The sequence below is a fragment of the Mirounga leonina genome, unplaced genomic scaffold (assembly GCF_011800145.1).
Source record: "Mirounga leonina isolate KUSES-001 unplaced genomic scaffold, KU_Mleo_1.0 Mir_114, whole genome shotgun sequence".
In the NCBI taxonomy this organism is placed as follows: Eukaryota; Metazoa; Chordata; class Mammalia; order Carnivora; family Phocidae; genus Mirounga; species Mirounga leonina.
Window position 1 is genome coordinate 7,297,597 of NW_023270265.1, and position 21,903 is coordinate 7,319,499.

A 21,903-nucleotide genomic window follows, 5' to 3' on the forward strand; every position below is an offset into this window, starting at 1 on the left:
GAAGGAAGGAAGGAAGGAAGGAAGGAAGGAAGGAAGGAAAGAAAGAAGGGGAAAAGGAAGGAAAAAGTATAGCAAGTATCTTTGCCCTGGAATAATTCTGCTTTTAACTCAGTTCCCTAGGACTGAAAGGGTAGATGAGTGGAGAATTCTAAACTGTTCCTACCAGTCCACAGATTTTATTTCTTTATGAACCTAGAATATATTGAATTATTTGTGTGTTGTGAAGCTTAAATGGGAGAGTCACATGTTTCCGACTGAGATATAAATTTAGTTTGTAAACTAAGCATTCCAGGGATGGCTGTCCCCTCCAGGCCACCATGTGCGCAGGAAGTCGCAGCCCCAGCAGATAAGCAGAGGGAGCGGGGAGGAATTCTGGTGGGCTGATGGCTGGGACAGATGTATGGTAAGCAGGAATATGTCATTTTGGGTCGATCTTAGTGAGGATATTTGCCTCAAAGCAGAAATGCTGATTCAGGCTCAGTGAGAGGTAAATCTGGTTGTACGGGGGGAGATTAGATTAGAATTTTTAGAATAGACAGGAATTGAACTTTAAATAAGTACCAGGCTTGTGAATCTCCCATTTGCTGTGGTTGAGCCGTGCGCCTTCATGAGAAAATACGTCTCTTCAGATCTCAGAACCCAGGGACTGTCAGCGACATAGCGTGAGCCACCGCAGGAACGAGGCTTCGCTAAAAACAAAACCAAACAAAACCAAACAAAACGTCAAGCACTGGCCTGGAAGGCAGGACGCGAGGCAGCTGGTTTCCCAACTCTGCCCCTTACTTGCTGTGTGAGCTTGATTTTTTTTTTAATTGTTTGATTTTTTATTTATTTTTTAAATCAGAAAGAGAGAGTGAGCACAAGCAGGGGGAGCGGCAGGCAGAGCGAGAAGCAGGCTCCCCGCTGAGCAAGGAGCCCGATGCGGGACTCGATCCCACGTCGGAAGTATCATGACCTGAGCGGAAGGCAGACGCGGGCTGAGCCACGCAGGCATCCCGCTGTGTGGGTTTGGAGAGTTAGCTCATCCTTTCTGGGCGTTAGTCTTCCCCTCTGCGCAGGGAGGTGGTGGGTGAGAGGGGCCCAGGGCATCTGAGGTTCCCCGCACGGACGGCCAGTCCTTCCTGCTCTCAGCTGCCTTATTGGCAAGTCTGCTGCCTGCATTCCACCGCAAGGCCTCGCACTCAGAACCCAGGCCAGGGGCAGGCACGCGTAGCCCAGCGGCCGCAGAGGCTGGAGGTGGAATGAAGGGCGGTGGTTAAGATGGGTGTAAATGGGGCGCCTGGGTGGCTCAGTTGGTTAAGCGACTGCCTTCGGCTCAGGTCATGATCCTGGGGTCCCGGGATCGAGTCCCACATTGGGCTCCCTGCTCAGCAGGGAGTCTGCTTCTCCCTCTGACCCTCCTTTCTCTCATGCTCTCTGTCTCTCATTCTCTCTCTCTCAAATAAATAAAATCTTAAAAAAAAAAAAAAAAAAAGATGGGTGTAAATGTGTGTAAATGCTTGGAACAGTGCTGGGCACATAGGCATGTGTTACCAACTTAATGATAATAACATTATTATTATCGTTTTTATTATTCAACGATCTTAACTTCCTACCTAATGTAGGAATTCTCTCTCGGGTGATACTAGACAAGTGGCTAGTCTCACTCTTCTTGAATACTGCCAGTGACAGGGAACTCACTACTTATCCCAGTGAATTGTTGTATTCGTGAATGGTGCTTCTGGAATTTTAAGGAATTTTAAAGCTGGAAACTTATAAATCATCAAGTTTAACTGCCTCAAGAGGAAACCCAGGTTCAAGAGGTGAAATGGTTTGTTCAGTATTGCATGGCTAGTTATATGGCATCCTCTACCCTCTTCTGCCTTCCGGTCTTACTAAGTCCATTTTCCTTCGTGCATCTGAGAGCCTTGGTGCTGCATCCACCAGTGCCCCCCACCTTCCCCAAAGAACAACTCCTGGAGGCCCCAGGCTCTCTGTTTGCTGGGCCTCTTTGGATCCCAGACCATATTAAAGGTTCACTGATCCACCCATGGACCCCAGGATAAGGTCGAGTTGTCTTTGCTACATTCTGCAAGACAGTCCCCTCCCCTGCCTCAATATCACATGGATCATTCAGCTTCGATCTATTCCTGGGCACACCCTTTAGGTTGCCCAGCCCCCTCCAGTCCCAGTGGCCTCTTAATCTTCACCTTGATCCTGCTTGAAGATATCTGGTCTCTGGCTCACAGGCCCTGGAGGCCAGTGTCCCTTTACCTCCCTCCTCCACCTGGTCTGGATGTGATGGTTACAGCTGAGCTCCTTGGGGCTATCTCCCCCGTGGCTTCTAGCCAGTCCTTCGTCAGACTCACATTCAGATGGAAATGTCTTTCCTACTTGGTGCCATTTCAAAGAGACATTTCAAATGGATCCCTTGCTTGAAGTAGAGGTGGAATATTTTCTATCTAAGGAATTAGATGGTGGAGTCCATTTTGAACATGTATTTCGTGGAGCTGTGTATCTCACTGTGAATATATTAACACCAAGGAATGATTTTATGCTGTGTTTTCATCTGTCATCCAGAACCAATGGGCCATGAATGCACATTACAAACATAGACCTTGGACTTAGAGGGATCCAGGCTTGATTCCTGGTTCTCCACTCCCTGGCTCTGACTTTAAAGAGCTACTCAATTTCATTAGGCCCCAGTTTTCTAACTGGGAAGATGGGAGTGGCGCCTACTTCCAAAAGGTTAGTGAGGTTTAAAGGAAAGAATGCAAGCAAGGCTCTAAGCATAATACCTGGCTCACCATGAGAGTTCAGTTAACGTTTGCTCTTACTATTATCAACATAGAAGCCATTCTGTGAGATCCCTGCAGTTTCAAAGGAGATCATGGGACGACTTAAGGAATTCTGGCCTGTGGCCAACAGTGTGTTTTGCAACATGCGTGACAGGCCACCAGGACAACAGTAGTGACACATGGAACACTTAAATTCCATAATATATTTATTTTCAGTTTCCTAGGAGATACTCTGTAATACCCAGAACATACGCCCCGCAAGCTCGCCAACTGTGCAGATGTTAAAGCTTCGTAAGTGCTATAAATACCCCTATTCCATACACATATGCAATATACTATTGCCACATCTTTCATCAATGGCAAGAAAACCCCGAGGTCTGCGGATGTTTGCAATATGTGTACATTGCTATGGAGACAGTATCAAAGGCAGGCACCCATCCCATGAGCAGGATGGAGGGCTTTAGGGCAGCTAACAGTGATGGAAATAATTCTCACTCTTTACACACCATGCTTGGACAATATGCATAAAATGTTTGGGCGGTGAGGCATGCTGTTGAGAACAAGACTTTGGATGTTTCATCCAACACTGCTAGCAGGCAGCTTGGTGAAATATGGAGGATTCAGGGACCTAGGTCTGCCCTCAAACTGGCTGGATGACATTGGTGGTCACCTTGCTTCCCAGGCACTCAGTTTCTCCTAGTGTAAGATGAGGGGGGGTGTCCGGCTGAAAATCTCTGCAGTCCCTTCCAGCATGCTGCTTACGAGTGGTCTGCCAAGCATGATTTCAGTTCATAGCCTGTGTGGTTTAATGCCATTCTAAGTGGAGCAAAATTAAGGTAGATTTTTGGAGGCATCCAAATTGAGCTCTGCTAGTTGGCCAGCCTGAACTTTCTTTTTCTATTGTTACCTGGCCAGTTCACAGACAGGCTCCAGCTGCTTCTCACACTGTATTGGAGACAGATATTTCCCCCTCCAAGGGAGCAACATGGAATGTGAGCAACTCAGCTCTTGCGGGCAAATTGTCAAAAATTAAATGAAAATCAGATTACGTTACTAAACTCACACTGTCCTGGAAGTCCTTCTCAAGAGGCCAAAGTTTAGTAGCAATTGACATATTCCAACATGATCGGGTCTTTAAGTCCTAATATCTCACAATAGTAGATTCATTTACATTAAAGACACTCGCTCACAAAACCACAATGTACATTTAGCACGAATGCATGCACAGCAATGTGTTGGAATTGTTGCCTGGGAATGGGGGCGGAGGGGACATGGGGATAAAAGGAAATAAAACAAGAAGGGAGTAGACACTGAGACTCAAAGACACAATGAAACTTGTGCATGTTGATATGGGTAGTATGTACTGGGTAACAATGTGGACAGAGCTGTCACTCAAAAGCCAAGGACCCTACTCCATTACACCGTGATGCCTTTTGTTCTTCAGCAGAAACAACAGCAATAAAGGATTGCAATGTGCCTTACTAATTAATCAGTTCTCTCAGGGGGGTGCTATGTTTTTACTTTGGAAAGTAAAGTACCTGAAAGTTTCCCTCTTTTTTTTTTTTTTTTTTTTTCTTCTTTTTCTTTTTCGAGAGAGCTCAGGCAGGGGAGGGACAGAGAGAGAATTTTAAGCAGACTCCACAATCGGTGCAGAGCCCTATGTGGAGCTTGATCCCACAACCCTGAGATCATGACCTGAGCTGAAACCAAGAGTCAGATGCTTAGCCGACTGAGCCACCCAGGCACCCCTGCAAGATTCCCTCTAATGGAGCTTCCTCTTTATTAGATCTTGTCTTTTTTGGGGCGATTTCATTTCCTGGTAGCAAGAAAATTAAGGTAAATTCATTCAACTTGGGTATTCTGAGGTCATATCAGGGGAACAGTTTCATTTCACTGAGATTTTAGAGGACTCTAGAGGGTTAGAAAATGGAAAGTTTTTCAAAATTTGGTTCTTAGCTTGATCTACCACTTACCCAGGGATGGGCCCCCCAAATCCTATGTCAGGTGTTTTGTGAAAGAGCCCGTTTTTGTCTGGAAAATCTACTCCACGGTGGGCATCTATTAAAAGAATTGACACCTAAGGAAAAGGCAAAATAAGAATATGTATTTGCTTTCATTTGCAAAATTACACACAGGAGGATAAATCAAAATTAATGATATCTGTTATGGGTAAGGATAAATAAAAGGGCTATTGTGGACATTGCTGCTATAAACATTGGGGTGCATGTGCCCTTTCAGATCACTACATTTGTATCTTTGGGGTAAATACCCAGTAGTGCAAATGCTGGGTCATCGGGTATCTCTATTTTCAACTTTTTGAGGAACCTCCATACTGTTTTCCAGAGTGGCTGCACCAGCTTGCATTCCCACCAACAGTGTAGGAGGGTTCCCCTTTCTCCGCATCCCTGCCAACATCTGTTGTTTCCTGACTTGTTAATTTTAGCCATTCTGACTGGTGTGAGGTGGTATCTCATTGTGGTTCTGATTTGTATTTCCCTGATGCCGAGTGATGTTGAGCACTTTTTCACGTGTCTATTGGCCATTTGGATGTCTTATTTAGAGAAATGTCTGTTCATGTGTTCTGCCCATTTCTTGCTTGGATTATTTGTTAGTTGGGTGTTGAGTTTGGTAAGTTCTTTATAGATTTTGGATACTAGCCCTTTATCTGATATGTCATTTGCAAATATCTTCTCCCATTTTGTCGGTTGTCTTTTGGTTTTTTCCTTTGCTGTGCAAAAAAAGCTAACTAAGCCTCTTGACAACAGTAGCACCCAGCAATGTTTTTGCTAAAAGCCTGGAGCCAGGGCTCCTGGGTGGCTCAGTCAGTTAAGCCTCTGGCTCCTGGTTTCGGTTCAGGTTATGATCTCCTGGTTGTGAGATCGAGCCCTGCATCCAGTTCTGCACTCAGTGCGAAGTCTGCTTCAGATTCTTTCTCCCTCTTGGGGCGCTTGTGTCTGCCTTGGGCTCAGGTCCTGATCCAGGGTCCTGGGATCAAGCCCCGCTTCTCCCTCTCCCTCTGGCCCTCCCAGCTTGAGTGCACTCTCTCTCTCTATCCCTCCCTAAAATGAATAAATAAAATCTTCAAGAAAGGAAAGAAAAGAAAGGCTGGAGCCATCTCTTTGAAATGTAAACCTCAAGGACAATGCTCCCTTCCCCCTCCTCCCCTTCCCCTGGTCACCATGGGAGGGTTCGCCTAGGAGCCTTGTTCCAAGATGTGACTACCTGCTCATCCATAGAGATAGATGTCTTATCCTCCCTTATGATGAAGGTAATTAATATGGGTGGTCACCCCAATGACCATGTGAGTTTGGGGGGAACTATGAACGAAATACAGCACAGGGAGTTGTCGGATCCTCTTGCGAGGACTAATTGTGATTTGTCTTGAGAATGTGTGTAGAATGGAGGGTGTTATCTGCTTGGCTGCATAGAAACGTGAGATTTCTGGGGCGCCTGGGTAGCTCAGTCGTTAAGTGTCTGCCTTCGGCTCAGGTCATGGTCCCAGGGTCCTGGCATCGAGCCCCACATCGGGCTCCCTGCTCTGCAGGAAGCCTGCTTCTCCCTCTCCCTCTGCCCCTGCTTGTGTTCCCTCTCTCGCTGTCTCTCTCTGTCAAATAAATAAGATCTTTAAAAATAAAAAAAAAAAAGAAGGGTGAGATTTCTTTCTGTCTTTGCAATCTCATGCTCAGATGCACACCATAGTCTGGTTTAGAGCTTATTCAGTAATAAGATAGTTTTCTTTCTTTTCTACATTTGTGGATAGGATGTTCTGGTTTGTCAGGAGATTTCATGTTTAACTTTTCCCCCTCATGTTACCTGTAGGGAGAGGGTAGGGATGGAGAACAGAATAAGACCTCTCCAAATACATCTTTTTATATAGTTTTGCCTTTTGAACTTTGTCAATGTCTTATATATTAAAGGATGTAAGATAAAATTAACAAGGCTAGGGAAAAAGAAAGCCCTGAAATTGAATACAAATTAGCAAATGAGCCCAAAACCTAACTGAATACCAAACCAATTAATAGCATATTCACAAGGAGACAATAAATATAACTCCATAACATATGTCATAATGTATTGAAAGGATCAAATGAGTGCAAAAACAGTTTGTGGTTGGGGTGCCTGGGTGGCTCAGTTGGTTAGGCATCTGCCTTCAGCTCAGGTCATGATCCCGGGGTCCTGGGATCAAGTCCCGCATCAGGTTCCCTGCTCAGCAGGGAGTCTGCTTCTCCCTCTCCCTCTGCCCCCCTGCCCCCGCTTGTGCTCTCTTTGAAATAAATAAAATCTAAAAAAAAAAAAAAGTTTGTCGTAGTATTGGCTGATGAACTGAACTCTTCTGAAACTATTTTGTATGTGTTGTAGCACTGAGTGATGAAGAAAATACACTGATGTGCAAACCAAGGCTCTCACTGTGGGCGGAGGCAGCACAGGGACAGGCAGGGCCCCGAGGGGTAGAATTGCAGGGACAAGCATCAGCATACACTCCTGATTAAAAAACAAAACGAAACAAAAACCTATATTCTTAAGTCTGTCCTCTGAATGATACTACTGCAAAGACACCCTTGACAGCAAGGAACACACCAGATCTTAGTTTCTAAATACCTTTCTTCAATTAAATTAGGAAGCCAAACAGCTTGGAGAAATGGCTGATTCTAGGGCTAGGGTAGGAAAATCAGTTTGTTGAAAAGACTCAAAAACAGATAAGGGCATTTCAAAAGGACACAGGAACCACCTTGAAGGGCCAACTTGGAACATCAAAATAAATAATGATAGAAATGGTTTATAATATATAAAATTAAAAAGAATCCGTAAGTTCATAGTGATACTGCCAATATTAAATGAACAAATAAATGAAAGTAGGTGGAGCAGGGAGGAAGGAAATTTCTTCTTTGCAGAATGCCCACTAATCAATGTAAAAGAAATGACAGAAATAGGAAAATCACCAGTTTATAAGTATCCTGGTAAAAATTGGTTGAGGTGAGAATCATCAATGGATACTTCAACCATGGGGAACACGTGGTCCTGTGGTTTTGAAGTATCAGCCCGCACACCCCGTATTAATTCAAAGGAAAGGAAGATGTCTTTAAAATGGAGAAAACCAACTTAACCAAGTAATGAAATTTAGGATCATAGATAATGGGACCAACATCCCCACATGTCTCTGAACTGATGCACTGAAAAGGACCTGGCTGTGCTCCTCCTGGAGCCTTTAACTTCGGTCTGATCACGAGGAGGCAGACAAAATTGGGGGCCATTAACCTGGGTGCTTAAAAAATGTCAGTCGTTAAAGGCTAAACAAAACAAAAACAAAAGGCTGAGGAATGCTTCTAGATTAAAGAGCCTAAGGAAACCTGACAACTAAATACTTTGTGTGATTCTGGATGGGATCCAGGACTCTCCCACCCCCACTGTCCCAGAGGCTCTGAATGACATCATCAGCACAGTAGGGGAGATCTGAATCTGTCCTGTGTAGAGGATCATGTTCAACTTCCCGGGTGTAACAATTATGTAACACGCTTGTGTTCTTAGGAGATGCAGCTGAAGGTGAAGTGCCGTGGTGTCTGCAAATGCTCTCAAATGACCCAGGGGAGAAAAAGAAACAATTACATGCAGAGGGAGAGAAAGAGAGGGATAAAGCAAATATGGCAAAATGTCACTAACTGGTGAACCTGGGAGGTGAAGGGCGCATGGATGTTCTCTGTACTCATGTAACTTTTCTGAAGGCTTAAAAATGTTCAAATAAAAGCAATTATATACCCTATTTTTGTCCGTATGGCACTTGCACCTAATTCCTCAGTTCATGTTTATTTATCCCAATTATTTTCCTAAACTTATCAGTATATTTCCCCTTAAAAAGGCAACTATTTCAACTTAATGTCATGACCAGTTAACTTATCCTACTGCTCCCAGCCCATGCCGCCCACACACACAGAACCTACCTGCGTTTCTGTGAGATTGCATGTGATTGCACGTGATTGCACGTGATCCATCCGCGTGGTCAAGTTTGAGCAGCACAGGATGCATCACTGGCGATTAGCAACCTTCCAGTAAAACTATTATTTAGTATGTTATAGTTTTACAATTGCTTTATCTAGATTATTTCATTTAAATTTACCATACTATTGTCATCCCAGCCACAATGTAAAATTATTCTTACTCTTTTTTAATCATGAAACTGAGATCCTCAAAGGTGACAAACTTGCCTAAAATCTTGTGGCTAGAGCCAGGTTAAATGCCACACTTCAGTCTCATCAAGTAGTGTAATACTTTTAAATTGTTACTAGTTTGCTGACTGTATCATTAATATGCATGGTGATTTAGGTAATGATTGTGCGTTATTCTCATATGTATCAGAGAAAAAGTATAATGAACAAACCAAACGGGGCATTTCATAGTTATTCCTGCCTAGGAAGATTTTTTAAAGCGAATTATGTGTAGCTTAGACGTGACTAGTGTTGTGGGGGTGGTCCCTACACGCCTGAGGTTTAGGGAATGCTTCTCTATATTATAGATGCCAATACTCTCATCTATAGTAATGTCAAGATTTCAATTTTAGTGGCAATTTTTATTAACGAATTTCTGTTTACTAGGAACATCTCGTGCAACAGCTTGGTACAAAGAAAAAGTGAAAGTTCTTTTGTTAGATAGAAGCTAGATCTGAGCAGTGGAAAAAACGCCCTGAAGCAGAATCCCAATCCTTGAAGGGGAATGATAGAGACTAGAGCCAGAGGCAGGGACGGTGATTTAAAAAATGCTACACATTGTAAGCCTGGGAGCTCAACCATCCCAACCTGTGGCTTCCAAGACCTTGGACCTGATAGATCAAGAGCCACACCTGCAGAACATGCGCTCTCCTCTTCCATCTCTGCCCCAGGGCAACCCCTAGACTTATTATAATTCATTTGCATTGCAGGTACAGCCCCATCCATGGAGAAAGGCTGCCCTGACCATTCTGGGACCAAGCTTGCAGGGTCAAAAACTTCCCCTCCCAACCTGTGGGAGGAGTTTTGCAAAAGTTTGGAGGAAGCCTCCTTTAAAGACCACCCCACTGTACTTCACAGCTCTTCCCAGCCCAGAAAGACCCAATAATATCCAACTCCTAAACAAACACTCCGAGGAACCTGTTTCCTCTCCCATTAATAAACTGCTCAGTGGGGGCACCTGGGTGGCTCAGTCATTAAGCGTCTGCCTTCGGTTCAGGTCATGATCCCAGGGTCCTGGGATCAAGCCCCGCATCGGGCTCCCTGCTCAGCGGGAAGTCTGCTTCTCCCTCTCCCACTCCCCCTGCTTGTGTTCCCTCTCTCGCTGTGTCTCTCTCTGTCACATAAATAAATAAAATCTTTAAAAATAAATAAATAAAAAATAAAAAAAATAAACTGCTCGGTGCTTGCTCCTTTCCTGCTGGCTGTCTTTATGGGAGCATGGAGCCCCACGTAAATCTTTTCATGGGAATCCAAGGATCGAGACCTCCATTCATACATATGACGCAGACTCTCCCACCCCTGACACTGTCATAAACATTTCCCTGAACAGTATCAGGGTGCCAAAGACATTTTCCCTAATCCACCTTCATGATTCACTGCAAACAAAAATAAGACAATCGATATACTCAACCCTATTTAAAAAGTTTAGGAGCCATCTTAAAATGTTTATAGAAATTACAAATATGGGAGACAACAGCTGGGTGGCTCGGTCACTTACACGTCTGCCTTCAGCTCAGGTCATAATCCCAGGGTCCTGGGATTCCCCCATCGGGCTCCTTGCTCAGCGGGGAGCCTGCTTCTCCCTCTCCCTGCCGCTTACCCCTGCTTGTGCATTCTTGCTAACAAATAAATTTAAAAAGAAATTACATATACAGTATTTTGAATATGATTTTCAAGTGCCCACTGTGGAATCAGGATAGATCTCTTCTTCATAGAGAAATGTGAAATAATTACAGTCTCTGTAATTATAAAGAGAGAACTGATAAAGAGAGAACAGTTAATTCCCAATTTGATGTGGATAAGCAGTCTTGCAGCGAGAGGTCTCACACCTTTACAAATATATTACTCAGCTGCCCCACTAGCATCTTTTTGCCTGTGCCAATCAAGTAATGGGATAAATGATATTTATGCGAACCAAAGAGCTTTGATTAACAAGGCTCCAGGAAGGGCCCAGGCAAAGATAAAAATGTGACTGCACTGTGTTCTCTAATCTCAACGGCAGGTTCTCCAACTTTTTTGTTTGTTTTCAGGCCCTCCGTGCAAATACGTAGGGCTCTCAAAACAAGTTGTTTTGCTCAAGAACCTCTTTACACATCTGGAACATGACCTCTTAAGCCCAAGCCTTGTTTTAAAACCATGGCTTTAAAAACATGTTTAGATGTGGATTGCATGGGGTCCTGAACAAGCGGGATGTTTACGAGGAAACACTGCACACTGGCCTGTTACTGTTGAAATGCTGAGGTCATTAGTTGTGGGTTTTTCCAGGAGTCCTTTTTTGTTCTTCCAAACTATACATGCTCCTGACATCTTCAGGGTAGGGGCAGGAGGTAAGAAAACTGTTTATAGTTTGTCTGCCTTCCACGGTTGCTTCCATCGAGAGGCTTCTGGCTTTTTCTCATCTGAACTCAACAAAGATGTTTCTCCCATGTCACCATTATAGCTTCAGCACGAAGACGATGTCTCCATTTTTCTGTTCTTTTTTGCTTCACAGACTTAACTTCTACGCTCCTAGGCTGCGGAGGATGGGAGAAACACAAGATCCAGTTGGAGTCTGGCCTCTGTGTGATGTGGGGTTACTTCACCTCGATGGGATGCAGTTTATGGGGCTATAAAATGACCCTCACCATTTGCTGTAAGTCATGATAGGATTTTATACTTTTGGCATTTAAAAAGTAAAAATGCTCCTCTCACTTGCTGCATTGACTGTATCAGATGCTGAATGAAATATAAATAAAAACGAAAGGAAGACAAATCCTACAATGAAAGGAGACACTCATGTCCACCCATGACTCAGTGTGCGTGGAGTGAGGTGGGCTCTGGGCAGCTCTATAAGCATAACGAGGGGCAATATGCCCTACAATTAGGGCATTCTACATTATCAATGAAAAAAGCCTTGATATATATATATATATATATTTTTTTAAGATTTTATTTATTTGGGGCACCTGGGTGGCTCAGTCGTTAAGCGTCTGCCTTCGGCTCAGGTCATGATCCCAGGGTCCTGGGATCGAGCCCCGCATCAGGCTCCCTGCTCAGCGGGAAGTCTGCTTCTCCCTCTCCCACTCCCCCTGCTTGTGTTCCCTCTTTCGCTATCTCTCTCTGTCAAATAAATAAATAAAATCTTTAAAAAAAAAAAAAAAGATTTTGCTATTCCAAAGAGATAAGTTTGTAGGAACCATCTCCACCAGAAACAATTCATAGCCCATAATCATTCAGGGTTGTACTTTTACTTGCGGTCTCTTTTTGGGGCGAAGGGGCTGTCTCTCCCATAAATGTTTGCTTAACATAGAGAACGTACCCTACTGCATCATAGAAGGAAAATAAGGTCTAGTCCCTAGAGAACTAGGGACTGCCTAGGTGGTCCTCCAAGAAAGGAGCCCTAATGGCTCCTAGGTGACAGTCACTCTGCCAAGGTCAGGGGACACAGTCAGTGACCCTCCTGCCCTGACCAGTCACTAGGAAAAAGGTCTAGTCAGGTGAATGGGAGAGGTAGTCACTAGCTTCCAGTTAGGATCTCTGGCTCAGGAACGTCTGTGTTTAAGTAAGCTGGAGCTGGAGGGAGATGTTACAGAGTCTGGAGAAAATGACTAAGAATAGGCAGGTGTGAAAAAGACACAGGTTTCCTACCAGGGGACCCACAGGAAGGGGGTACCACCAATCAAGGGCAGTTCTGGGCTCTTCTTTGAGAAGAGACTACACTGAGTGGGTTCTACAGTTTCCAGATAACAACTGGAACGATACTGAACGAATGGCAAGCTAATTCAGTTTCCGTCTGCGGTTCAGAAAACACTGACAGAACACCTGTGTGCAAGGCAATGGCACATGTGCTGAAAACAAAAATCAAGCTAAGATGTGGTCCTGACCGGAAACAGCCATCTAGCAGTGGCCATCAGACCCCTGCACACCACAGTGCTGTGTCCTCGGGGCTGAGGGGAGGGCAGGATGGCTTCTGGCTGGCTCTATCAGGGAAGGCGTTCCGGATCCTCTCCTCTAGGTACTCAGCGTGTCCTCTATGCCTCTAGGGTACTGCTCGGCCTGGCCCATTCCAGGCACTTGCTTATCTTATCTTTCTTGGTGTGTGAGAAATGGAAGTCGGAGAGGATAAGATCCTGCTTCCCAGGTGCCTAGTGTACGTGGAATTGATGTGTTGGGGAAATGTCACTCTGTCTTGGTTCAGAAAGGTGGAAAAAATTGGGGGAAAGGAGAGCTAAGATGGGGTGGTAAGGGTAAGGTGTCTTAGTCAGAAGGTGGGAGCAAAGTTATACCAACAAGCAGTTTTAGTACACAGCTTAAACCAGATGATACAAGGAGCACCAACATGGCCAAGGACCTCAAGCAGGTAGCTTGGAAGCCCTCAGCCAAACAGGTTAGTCTGCAGAACTGGGAAGCTTAAATCCTTTCCTATCATCTAGTCAAGCTCAACCAGAGCGTATGAAAGAATAATGAATAACTAGAAGGTCTTAAATTTCTGGAAAGGAGAAAGATCAAGTAAACTCAGCATCCCCCAGCATCTCCCCCACCCCCAAAACAGTGAAGTTGAATGTCAAAAGTGTAAAGAAAGCTTTTGGATATCTTCTTTAAGTTTGTTTTTGGCGTTTTGGTCTGTAAGCTATCAAGATGGAGAGAGATGCTATTCCAAAGAGATAAGTTTGTAGGAACCAGAGTAGTTGAGCCCGACCATCCGTGATGCCTTTAGACCTAAAAAAAACAAAAACTTAGTCACCAGAATTTTAATGTTATGGTTTCATAAGAGTTACTGTCTTCCATTAAAAAAACTGTATTCCTTCTACTTTCATTAGGTTTATTTTGCCATTTTCCTCCAGCTTCTTAATTCACATGGTTTATTTTCATTTTTTTGTGTGTGCATTTAGGACAGTACACTCTTCCCTCAGATGCAGTGTGGCTACTGCCCAGGGCACGGTATTATAAAACCATTTCTCATGAGGCTTTGAAGAGCAGATAGGGTTAAAAAGCTCCAGCACCAGGATGGCTTTAGAGGAAGTGTTTTGAAGGTAGAACAAATGTAAATCCCAGCTTGCCAACAACTAGCTGTGACGCTGGGCAAGTCACTCATTCTCTCTGAGAATCTGTTTCCTCCTCTGAAAAACAGGAATATCAGGGTGCCTGAGTGGCTCAGTCAGTTAAGTGTCTGCCTTCAGCTCAGGTCATGATCCCAGAGTCCTGGGATTGAGCCCCTCCTTGGGCTCCCTGTTCAGCCAGGGGTCTGCTCCTCCCCCTCCCCACCTCCCCTTTGTGCTCTCTCTCTAATAAATAAATAAAAATCTAAAAAAAAGAATAGGGATATCAGTATCTCAGCAAGTTTTGAGATGATTTATGAAATAACATACACAAAGTATTTAGTAAAAGGCCTGGCACATAGTAATAATAAACACTTGCTGCAGTCATTCAAACTAAACTGCTTAAAACAAAGCTCAAAAGAAAATGACCCAATTGAAGTGAATGGCTTGCTAGTCTCATCAGTATATAAAGAAGTCTCATGTGGATGACTTCTAATTTAAAACAAAATTTAGAAACAGTGTATGTAAAAACGATATAATTTTCCACACTAACAGATTAAAGGAGAAAAATCATACGATCATCTGGATAAATGCAGAAGCATTTGAAAAATTACAGCATCCATTCTGAATACAAGTTCTCAGCAAACTCAGAAATAGGATAGAACTTCCTTATTCTGATAAAGGAGGTCTACATGACCTAGAAAAAACTTCAGGCAAAATGTTGAAAGCTTTTCCTTTTTCAGCAACAATGGAAGGGCCAAGATGTATGAGAAATTCATGTTCATGCAGTATTACTTATAATAATAAAAGTGAGAGACTTAAAAGTCTATCAGAGGCGGGATTTGTGAAATACACTAAGGAACATCCACGTAATAGAATACTATGCACCAATAAAGTGATGAGGTAAATTCATAGGTACAGACATGGGAAAATAGGCATATGTGACAATGGGAAAATTTATAGAAGAGTTTACATCTATATGTACATATACTATGGTGGCTATGAAGTCAAACATATAGTCCAATCTAATCTCTGGTTAAAAGGAATTCACCAATTCCTTTTTATTGCTGAATAGTGTGATTTGGGAGGCTACAAATGTACATTCACTTAAATGTATTCATTCACTCATAATTCAAAAGGGGGATCTGTTCTGATGTAGAGTGACAAGTGATATACCACAACATACGAGACCATAAAGAAATGATTTCAAAAGCACAGTAAGAGTAACCTAAGCTCTCTACACCTGCTCTCCCTTCCCCTTTTTAAAAAAATTTATTTACTTGAGAGAGAGAGATAGTGAGAGAGAGCATGAGCAGCGGGGAGAGGGAGAAGCAGACTCCCCACAGAGCAGGGAGCCCGATGCAGGACTCGATCCCAGGACCCTGGCATCATGACCCGAGCCGAAGGCAGACGCTTAACCGACTGAGCCACCCAGGTGCCCCAAATAAATAAAATCTTAAAAAATTTAAAAAACATCTTAAGTCATTTAGGATTAAAGAGAATTTTTTTTTTTTAAGATTTTATTTATTTATTTGAGAGAGAGAATGAGAGACAGAGAGCACGAGAGGGAAGCGGGTCAGAGGGAGAAGCAGACCCCCAGCTGAGCAGGGAGCCCGATGTGGGACTCGATCCCAGGAACCTGGCATCATGACCCGAGCCGAGGGCAGACGCTTAACCGACTGAGCCACCCAGGCGCCCCTCCCTCCACCCTTCAAAGACCTGGACAGCAAGATGTTAAATTCGAGTCCTTTGGTTTTATTTAGAGGCTCCAAATGCTACAAGAGAACAGGTGTCAAATAATGGTGTCCGAGGGGTTAGACCACACACCTCCAAGCTAAGATTTCACTGTGAGGCTGAGGGACCATTGCAAAGAGGTACTAGTGCTGTGGCATTTCCTGTTGTAAGTCAAGTTCAAAGAACAGCATCAACAAAACCACCTGGAGAGCTTGACCTAAGTCCCCTGGAATTTGGGGGAAAAGATTAATATCTGATTCTAAAGTTTAAAGACTCAGGTATAGCGTACCTGATGGGAGATCAAAGATACATAGCTGCAGTGAGAACTGCATGTACTTGTGGATTTATCCCACTGGAGGGATGAGGAAGCTGTCACTGTGAGCCATCCGATCTGCTGGAAGGCCACAGGCACGGTGGGCTTAAAAGGGACCCTGTCCAGAGGCCCTAACTGAAGGATAGAAGAGATCTCAGTAAAAGAAAAATTCCCTCCAGGGGTGCCTCGGTGGCTCAGTCGGTTAAGCGTCTGCCTTTGGCTCAGGTCATGATCTCAGGGTCCTGGGATCGAGCCCCGCATCGGGCTCCCTGCTCAGCGGGGAGCCTGCTTCTCCCTCTCCCTCTGCCGCTTCCCCTGCTCATGCTCTCTTGCTCTCTCTGTCAAATAAAGAAACTCTTAAAATAAAAAAGAAAGAAAGAAAGAAAAAGGAAGAGGAATCGGCCAGGGGCAGGCTGGAGGAAGCATCTGAAGAACCATCAAAGGGACTACAGAAGATCCCTAGTGATGGCTGGCTTCTCAAAACTCCACCAGGGCCCCCTGGAGAAAAAAAGCGAACAGCGGGTATGCGACATCCATAGCTGCCAGCTGCCCGACCACACGGCAGACTGTGCCCTGTTTCCCCTAACTGCTATCCCCTCAACAGGCCATAAGCAGCTGTTGCTAGCAAACAGGAAAAGGAGGTGGCCTGAGAGAGAAGCCACCAACTGTACTCTCTTCCCCACAGCAGGCTCCTGAGCCCCAGCTGCATGAGGGACTTAGGGACCAGTTTATGCTTTTAATAAACAGCCTGGACTAGACTGGACGGTATCAGATAGTGACTGGGAAACCTAGGGAAGTGCTTTGGATTTCATCCGGGGCTATGGTGGGAGGCAGACCACAACCCACAGGTAAGAAGACCTGGGTTGAGAGAACAGAGCTGCTTTCCGCTCCTCTCCTAGATAGGCCAGCTTGTTTCCTAAACCAGAAGACAGATAGAGTAATATCATCTCTTTAAAGCACTTAGCAAGTACCTGGCATAGTGTACGCTCAATAAATATTACTTTTATTTTAAAACATGGTTGTTATAAGGTATCTTATTTCTCCCTTTTAGAAGTAATACAACAGTAATAGAGGTGATAGTTCATCTTGACCAGAAGTTAACTGCAAAGTAATCTGGCATGACTGTAACCACCTCTTCATGACACCATACTGTCTGTACGTGCTTACATGAAGTACTAATGTCAGGAGAATCTTTCCTAGGCCCGCACACAGTATTAACTTACACTGGCACCTGCTGAGTAGGGTCGAACTGAGAGGTTTTCTAACTTGCAATGCATCCCAGAATTGTTTGGGGAGCTTGAAAAAAAGAACAGATTCCCATTTCAGAGGCCAGGCCTACCGAATCAGGATCTCTGGGTCTGGACACCAGACATGTATATTTCAAAAAGCTCCTTGGGTGATTCAGTTGTGAAACTAGGATTGAGAATCATCGGCTTACGTCAATAAATTGACTCTTTTTCAAAATACAAGGCAACCCCCAAATCTTTTGCTATAGGTGGAGCTATACAGAGAATTTTTTTTTAATGAGAAAAATCATCTAAATCAAGTAGTTAAATAATTAACTAACACAAATGAAATGAATCCATTAATTAAATAGTTACCGAGTACTCCTTCGAAGCTAGGCTCAGTATTAGGTGTGGAGATTCAATTCTACCCTGAGAATGTTCTCGGCCTACAAACCCATGAATTATTTAAATGTGGCTACTCTCAACTTATATTAGATACGAAGAGAAAAACGCTAAAGCACTATTAAACACACTTACTTGCACAAAACCATGGCGTACAAGGACTCTCCCAAGTGAATCAGCCAGGCAAGCCAATACCTAAAACAAAAGTCAGCCTAGTTTAAGGTGATGGTTATCTGCTGATGAAATCTAACACAGAAACCTCAATACCTTAATGTGAACCAGCAACACTCTGAGGTATCTAAAGGCAAGTAAGTGCAGGCCTTCCAGATCTACAGTGGAACTGGAGCTGCAGGGTCCACATCCCATTTCCAGAGCCCTGCTTACCCATTGTGCAGGAGGGTATGATGATGGTCCACCAAGTACTGAGTGAAGAGGCCCAGAGGCCCGAGGCTCTGATAAGGGATACTCTGAGGCCAGAAGACAACCCACTGCAAGAGAACCAGAGGCACAGAATACCTATTAAGTCACTTAAATCAGCAAATGTTTATTTTTGAGAGAGACTACTAAACAATCCCGATTCTACAAGAAAAACCAGAGACCACAGAATCTCTGAACTAAGTCATCTGGGCTTCCATTCTCCACTTCTGTTTTCTTTTCTTTTTTTTTAAAAAAAGATTTTATTTATTTATTTGACACAGAGACACAGTGAGAGAGGGAACACAAGCAGGGGAAGTGGGAGAGGGAGAAGCAGCCTTGAGGACCCTGGGATCATGACCTGAGCCGAAGGCAGCCACTTAACGAGTGAGCCACCCAGGTGCCCCTCCACTTCTGTTTTCTAAAAGCTGTTCCAGTGGGAGATCTATGTGGAGGAAGCTATGTGGTTATCAGACTCAGTGCCCAGACGGGATGACTTCTATTCTTAGTGAGTTCCACCAAAAACATTATTTTATACAGATTATTAATAAGCTTTAAGTTTCTGTGCCCTGGCTAGCTTCTTTACTGCAGAGGCTATGGCTTGAGCCAACCCCCCCACTTAATTTAGAATCCTTTTTCCTTCTTTCATTTTTCCTACATCTAAAACTGGGAATGATCCACTTCCCAGAGCTGGAAAATAAGTACATCAAGTTTGTGAAGTGCTAATAGCAACTACTTAATCACATTAGGTTTTTGTAATCTGATCAACTTTCCCTTAGTCTCTATGCTGTAATCTCTGCCAGCTTAGGTTTTTCTGAGAATTAAGTGCCAACAGGTCCAAAACTTATTGTACCATTCATATCTCAGCCAAGAGCAGTACTACCTCTCCCATTAGGTCTTATGCACGTAAGATTTAAATAAAGCATAAAATATCACTGCACCCTCCAAAAAGGAACGGAAGGGGCAGCACTTGCCAGCTCCATAATTCCAATTTAAATAATAAGACCTCGCTACCAGGGCGCCTCTCGCCCTACGAGGGCCCGGCGGCCAAGAGAGATGCACCGCCTCGCCCCACGCCTCACCGCGAAAGAGCCCAGCGCCAGGATGGTGACCAGCGAAGGCAAACATCTGGCCGGACGGAAGTAGGCGGACGCAGCCCTGCCGGCCTCGGACTTCGTCACCACCATCTTGAAAGATCTACACACTGAGCCTTGGGATGGGGAGCCGTACCCGCCCCCGCCCCATACCGAGAAAGCCTGGGTAACTGGTTTCTCGAGACCGTGGGCAGAGGCGAAAGGCGCAGGCAGACAAGTGCGCCTGCGTCTGCTTCCGGGACCGGCTCCCCTCCCCGCGGGCTCCGGGCGCGCAGAGCCGGACTGCGCCTGCGCGAGCCCTCCGGCCGGCGGACCCGGGTCCTGCGCTGGGGGGCGGGGGCGGGGGCGCGGTGCTCGCTCTCCTCGCGGGGCTGCACGCCGCTGCCGCTGCCCTTACCGTGTAATACCCAAAGGAGAGGGTGATGACGGTGAACCAGAACAGACTGCCCCTCTGGAAGTACGCATTATCGCCTGCTGCCGTCCCCATCGTTGCGGCGCAGCCCGGAGAACCTGAGACCCGGCGCCCCGCTGCGCGCGGGGCGGAGGCGGGACGGGGCTCGGGCGAGCGCTCCTCCCTGCTCCCTCCTCCTTCCCGGCACCCGGAAGCACCTGCGGGTTCGGGAACTCCGGCCGCGGGGCTCGCTGGGCTCGGCCTCCTGGGCTAGTCGCATCTCACAGGGGAGACCCGCTCTGTGAGTGGCTCTTTCCCGGGCTTGTGAGAACGGTGTTGGAATAGGTGGTGCTTTCCGCCTCCAATAACCGCGAGTCCAAGGGAAGTGATGCTCTTCCTCTTCGTTAGTGAAGATGTATGGAACCATACTGCACAGCACTTATGAGCAGGGGCTGTGGGATAGATGACCTGGGTTTAAGTCCCAGCTCTGCTCCTCATTTTTGGCCTAAGCCTGTACCAGTCACTGTTAAACAACAAAAATTCAGCTTAGTAATTTGAAAGATCAAATTGGCTTTATTGAAGGGTTCGTGAATAGGGGCAGCACCCATCTAGCAAGTAGAAAGGAGCTCAGCTGAGCTGCGGAAAAGGAAAGTTTTTTTGTTTTTTGGGTTTTTTTAATAAAGGCAGAGAGAGGGCATAAAAATAGGAATTTATTAGCAAGGATTGCGTTGCTGTAGGCAATGTCGCCCAGGTAAAGGGTAAGGGGTCTATCTGGGGATTACCTCCAGGTGTTGACCAAGAAATTCTGGTGATTGGTTAAAGGTTACATAAGTGGGGGGCGGGGAGTGGAAAATGAAACTGCAGTTAGGTTAGGTATTAAGTCTTAATATGGGGCCTTAGTATGAGGTGTGGAATAGTTCCATAACTTCTTCAGTTGACACGGGAAGGTTCTCTTTCCTCATTTTTTTACATGAGTCTGTTGGGCTATGTTTTATTTATTTCTTTATTTTTACATTTGCTTTTAACTCCAGCCTTTCTTTCTTTCTCTTTTTCTTTCTTTCTTTTCTTCCTTCCTTCTTTCTTTCTAACAATTTTATTTATTTGTCAGAGAGAGAGAGCACAAGCAGGCAGAGGGAGAAGAAGGCTCCCCACTGAGCAGGGAGCCCGATGTGGGACTCTATCCCAGGAACCTGGGATCATGACCTGAGCTGAAGGCAGGCACTTAACTGACTGAGCCTCTCAGGCATCCCTGGGCTATGTATTAAAGAATTAATACCAGAATAGGTGACACTGTCCATTTCCCAGATAAACCATAGTGCCTGTCAGTATTTGGGTTACCAGTCCTAAACAGTTTTTCTTAGTCCTAATTTCTTCTCATCACACTAACTTATTGGTTCTCATCTCTCTCTAAATATCTCTGCTTTCTCAGCTTTCCTTTTACTTTTTGTCCCCTAGATACAGGTTTTTCCTATGATCTTCTCTCTGTATTTGTAGTACCTTTGAGATTCAATTTTTGCCTCCATCTGGATGACTAAAACAATGTCTCCAGCCTTACCCTCCCCCCACTTTCCTGCTGGTCATCTTTACGAGGTGTCACACCCACACTTCAAAGACAAGTCCACTTTTATCCGCAGAGTCAGTCCTCACCAAGGCTGCCCTGATTATGTTAACATTAATTTCCTTCTTTGAGGAACCCAGACTCCCTCTCTTTGGTTGCCTTCATATCTAGTAAGCTGCCAAGAGTTCTATTGATTAACATTACTTCTCATCCTTTTGGATTAAACCATGGCTTAATTTCTGTCCTCCTTGGGTCATTCCTTCCTGTGTTCTACTGATGTGGGAAACAAAGGCAGAAGAAAAATTATTAAATTTCCTCACTACTTATAACCCATTGACAAGTCCTGGAAACAGGCAGAGTGACATTCTTCTAGGAAGTCAGCTGCCTCCATGTTGATACTTTGCTAAGAGCAAATCTTAGCCTGACCTCAGGATCCTGTGAGTCTACTTTAACATACAAAAATTCCTTTGGAAACTTCTTTATCTCTGTCCCCCAAGATACAGGTTAACAATTATCCTCCAAGCATAGGACCCACTGATATATATCTGAAGGGTCTCATGACAGAGTTTTTACTAAACAGTAATAAATGACCTTTCCCTAATAATAGCTAGCCCCCTCAGGGTCCTGAAAACCTTTCCAAAATACCTTGGAGGCTTGTGCTGTCCCTAACCCCCTCCCAACTTGAAGGTATATAATGGCCCACCCTCTTGATCCCAATGCAGCTCTTTCGGCCCCTAGGTCCTGTCTCTGTTCTTTAATAAAACCATATTTTGCAC

General features: G+C 44.8%; 1 protein-coding gene and 1 long non-coding RNA gene across 4 annotated transcripts in view; both read right to left on the reverse strand.

Moving 5' to 3' along the window:
- The window catches only part of LOC118022237, a 10,858-nt gene extending 5,830 nt beyond the window's left edge, over nucleotides 1-5,028 (reverse strand). The window contains exons 1-2 of one of the 2 annotated variants that reach the window (XR_004682429.1): nucleotides 4,751-5,028; nucleotides 562-689 (exon numbers count right to left, since the gene is read on the reverse strand). This is a non-coding gene — a long non-coding RNA (uncharacterized LOC118022237). Of the gene's footprint in view, nucleotides 1-561; nucleotides 690-2,348 lie in introns of both variants that reach the window. The other variant, XR_004682430.1, reaches the window with a different exon arrangement.
- A 5,364-nt stretch (nucleotides 5,029-10,392) lies between these two features.
- TMEM254 (transmembrane protein 254) lies at nucleotides 10,393-19,747 on the reverse strand. 2 transcript variants are annotated; one of them, XM_035022909.1, is made up of 5 exons: nucleotides 19,167-19,406; nucleotides 18,055-18,158; nucleotides 17,806-17,865; nucleotides 13,637-13,675; nucleotides 10,393-11,490 (listed from the first exon to the last, which is right to left on the reverse strand). In XM_035022909.1, the coding sequence occupies exons 1-5, from the start codon at nucleotides 19,269-19,271 to the stop codon at nucleotides 11,478-11,480; spliced, it is 321 nt and encodes a 106-aa protein (XP_034878800.1). In that variant the 5' UTR covers nucleotides 19,272-19,406; the 3' UTR covers nucleotides 10,393-11,477. The 2 variants fall into 2 exon arrangements, with proteins under 2 accessions (XP_034878800.1, XP_034878791.1); XM_035022900.1 differs by lacking the exons at nucleotides 10,393-11,490; nucleotides 19,167-19,406 and adding an exon at nucleotides 19,576-19,747 and having other exon boundaries at nucleotides 12,189-13,675.
- Nucleotides 19,748-21,903: the final 2,156 nt, after the last annotated feature.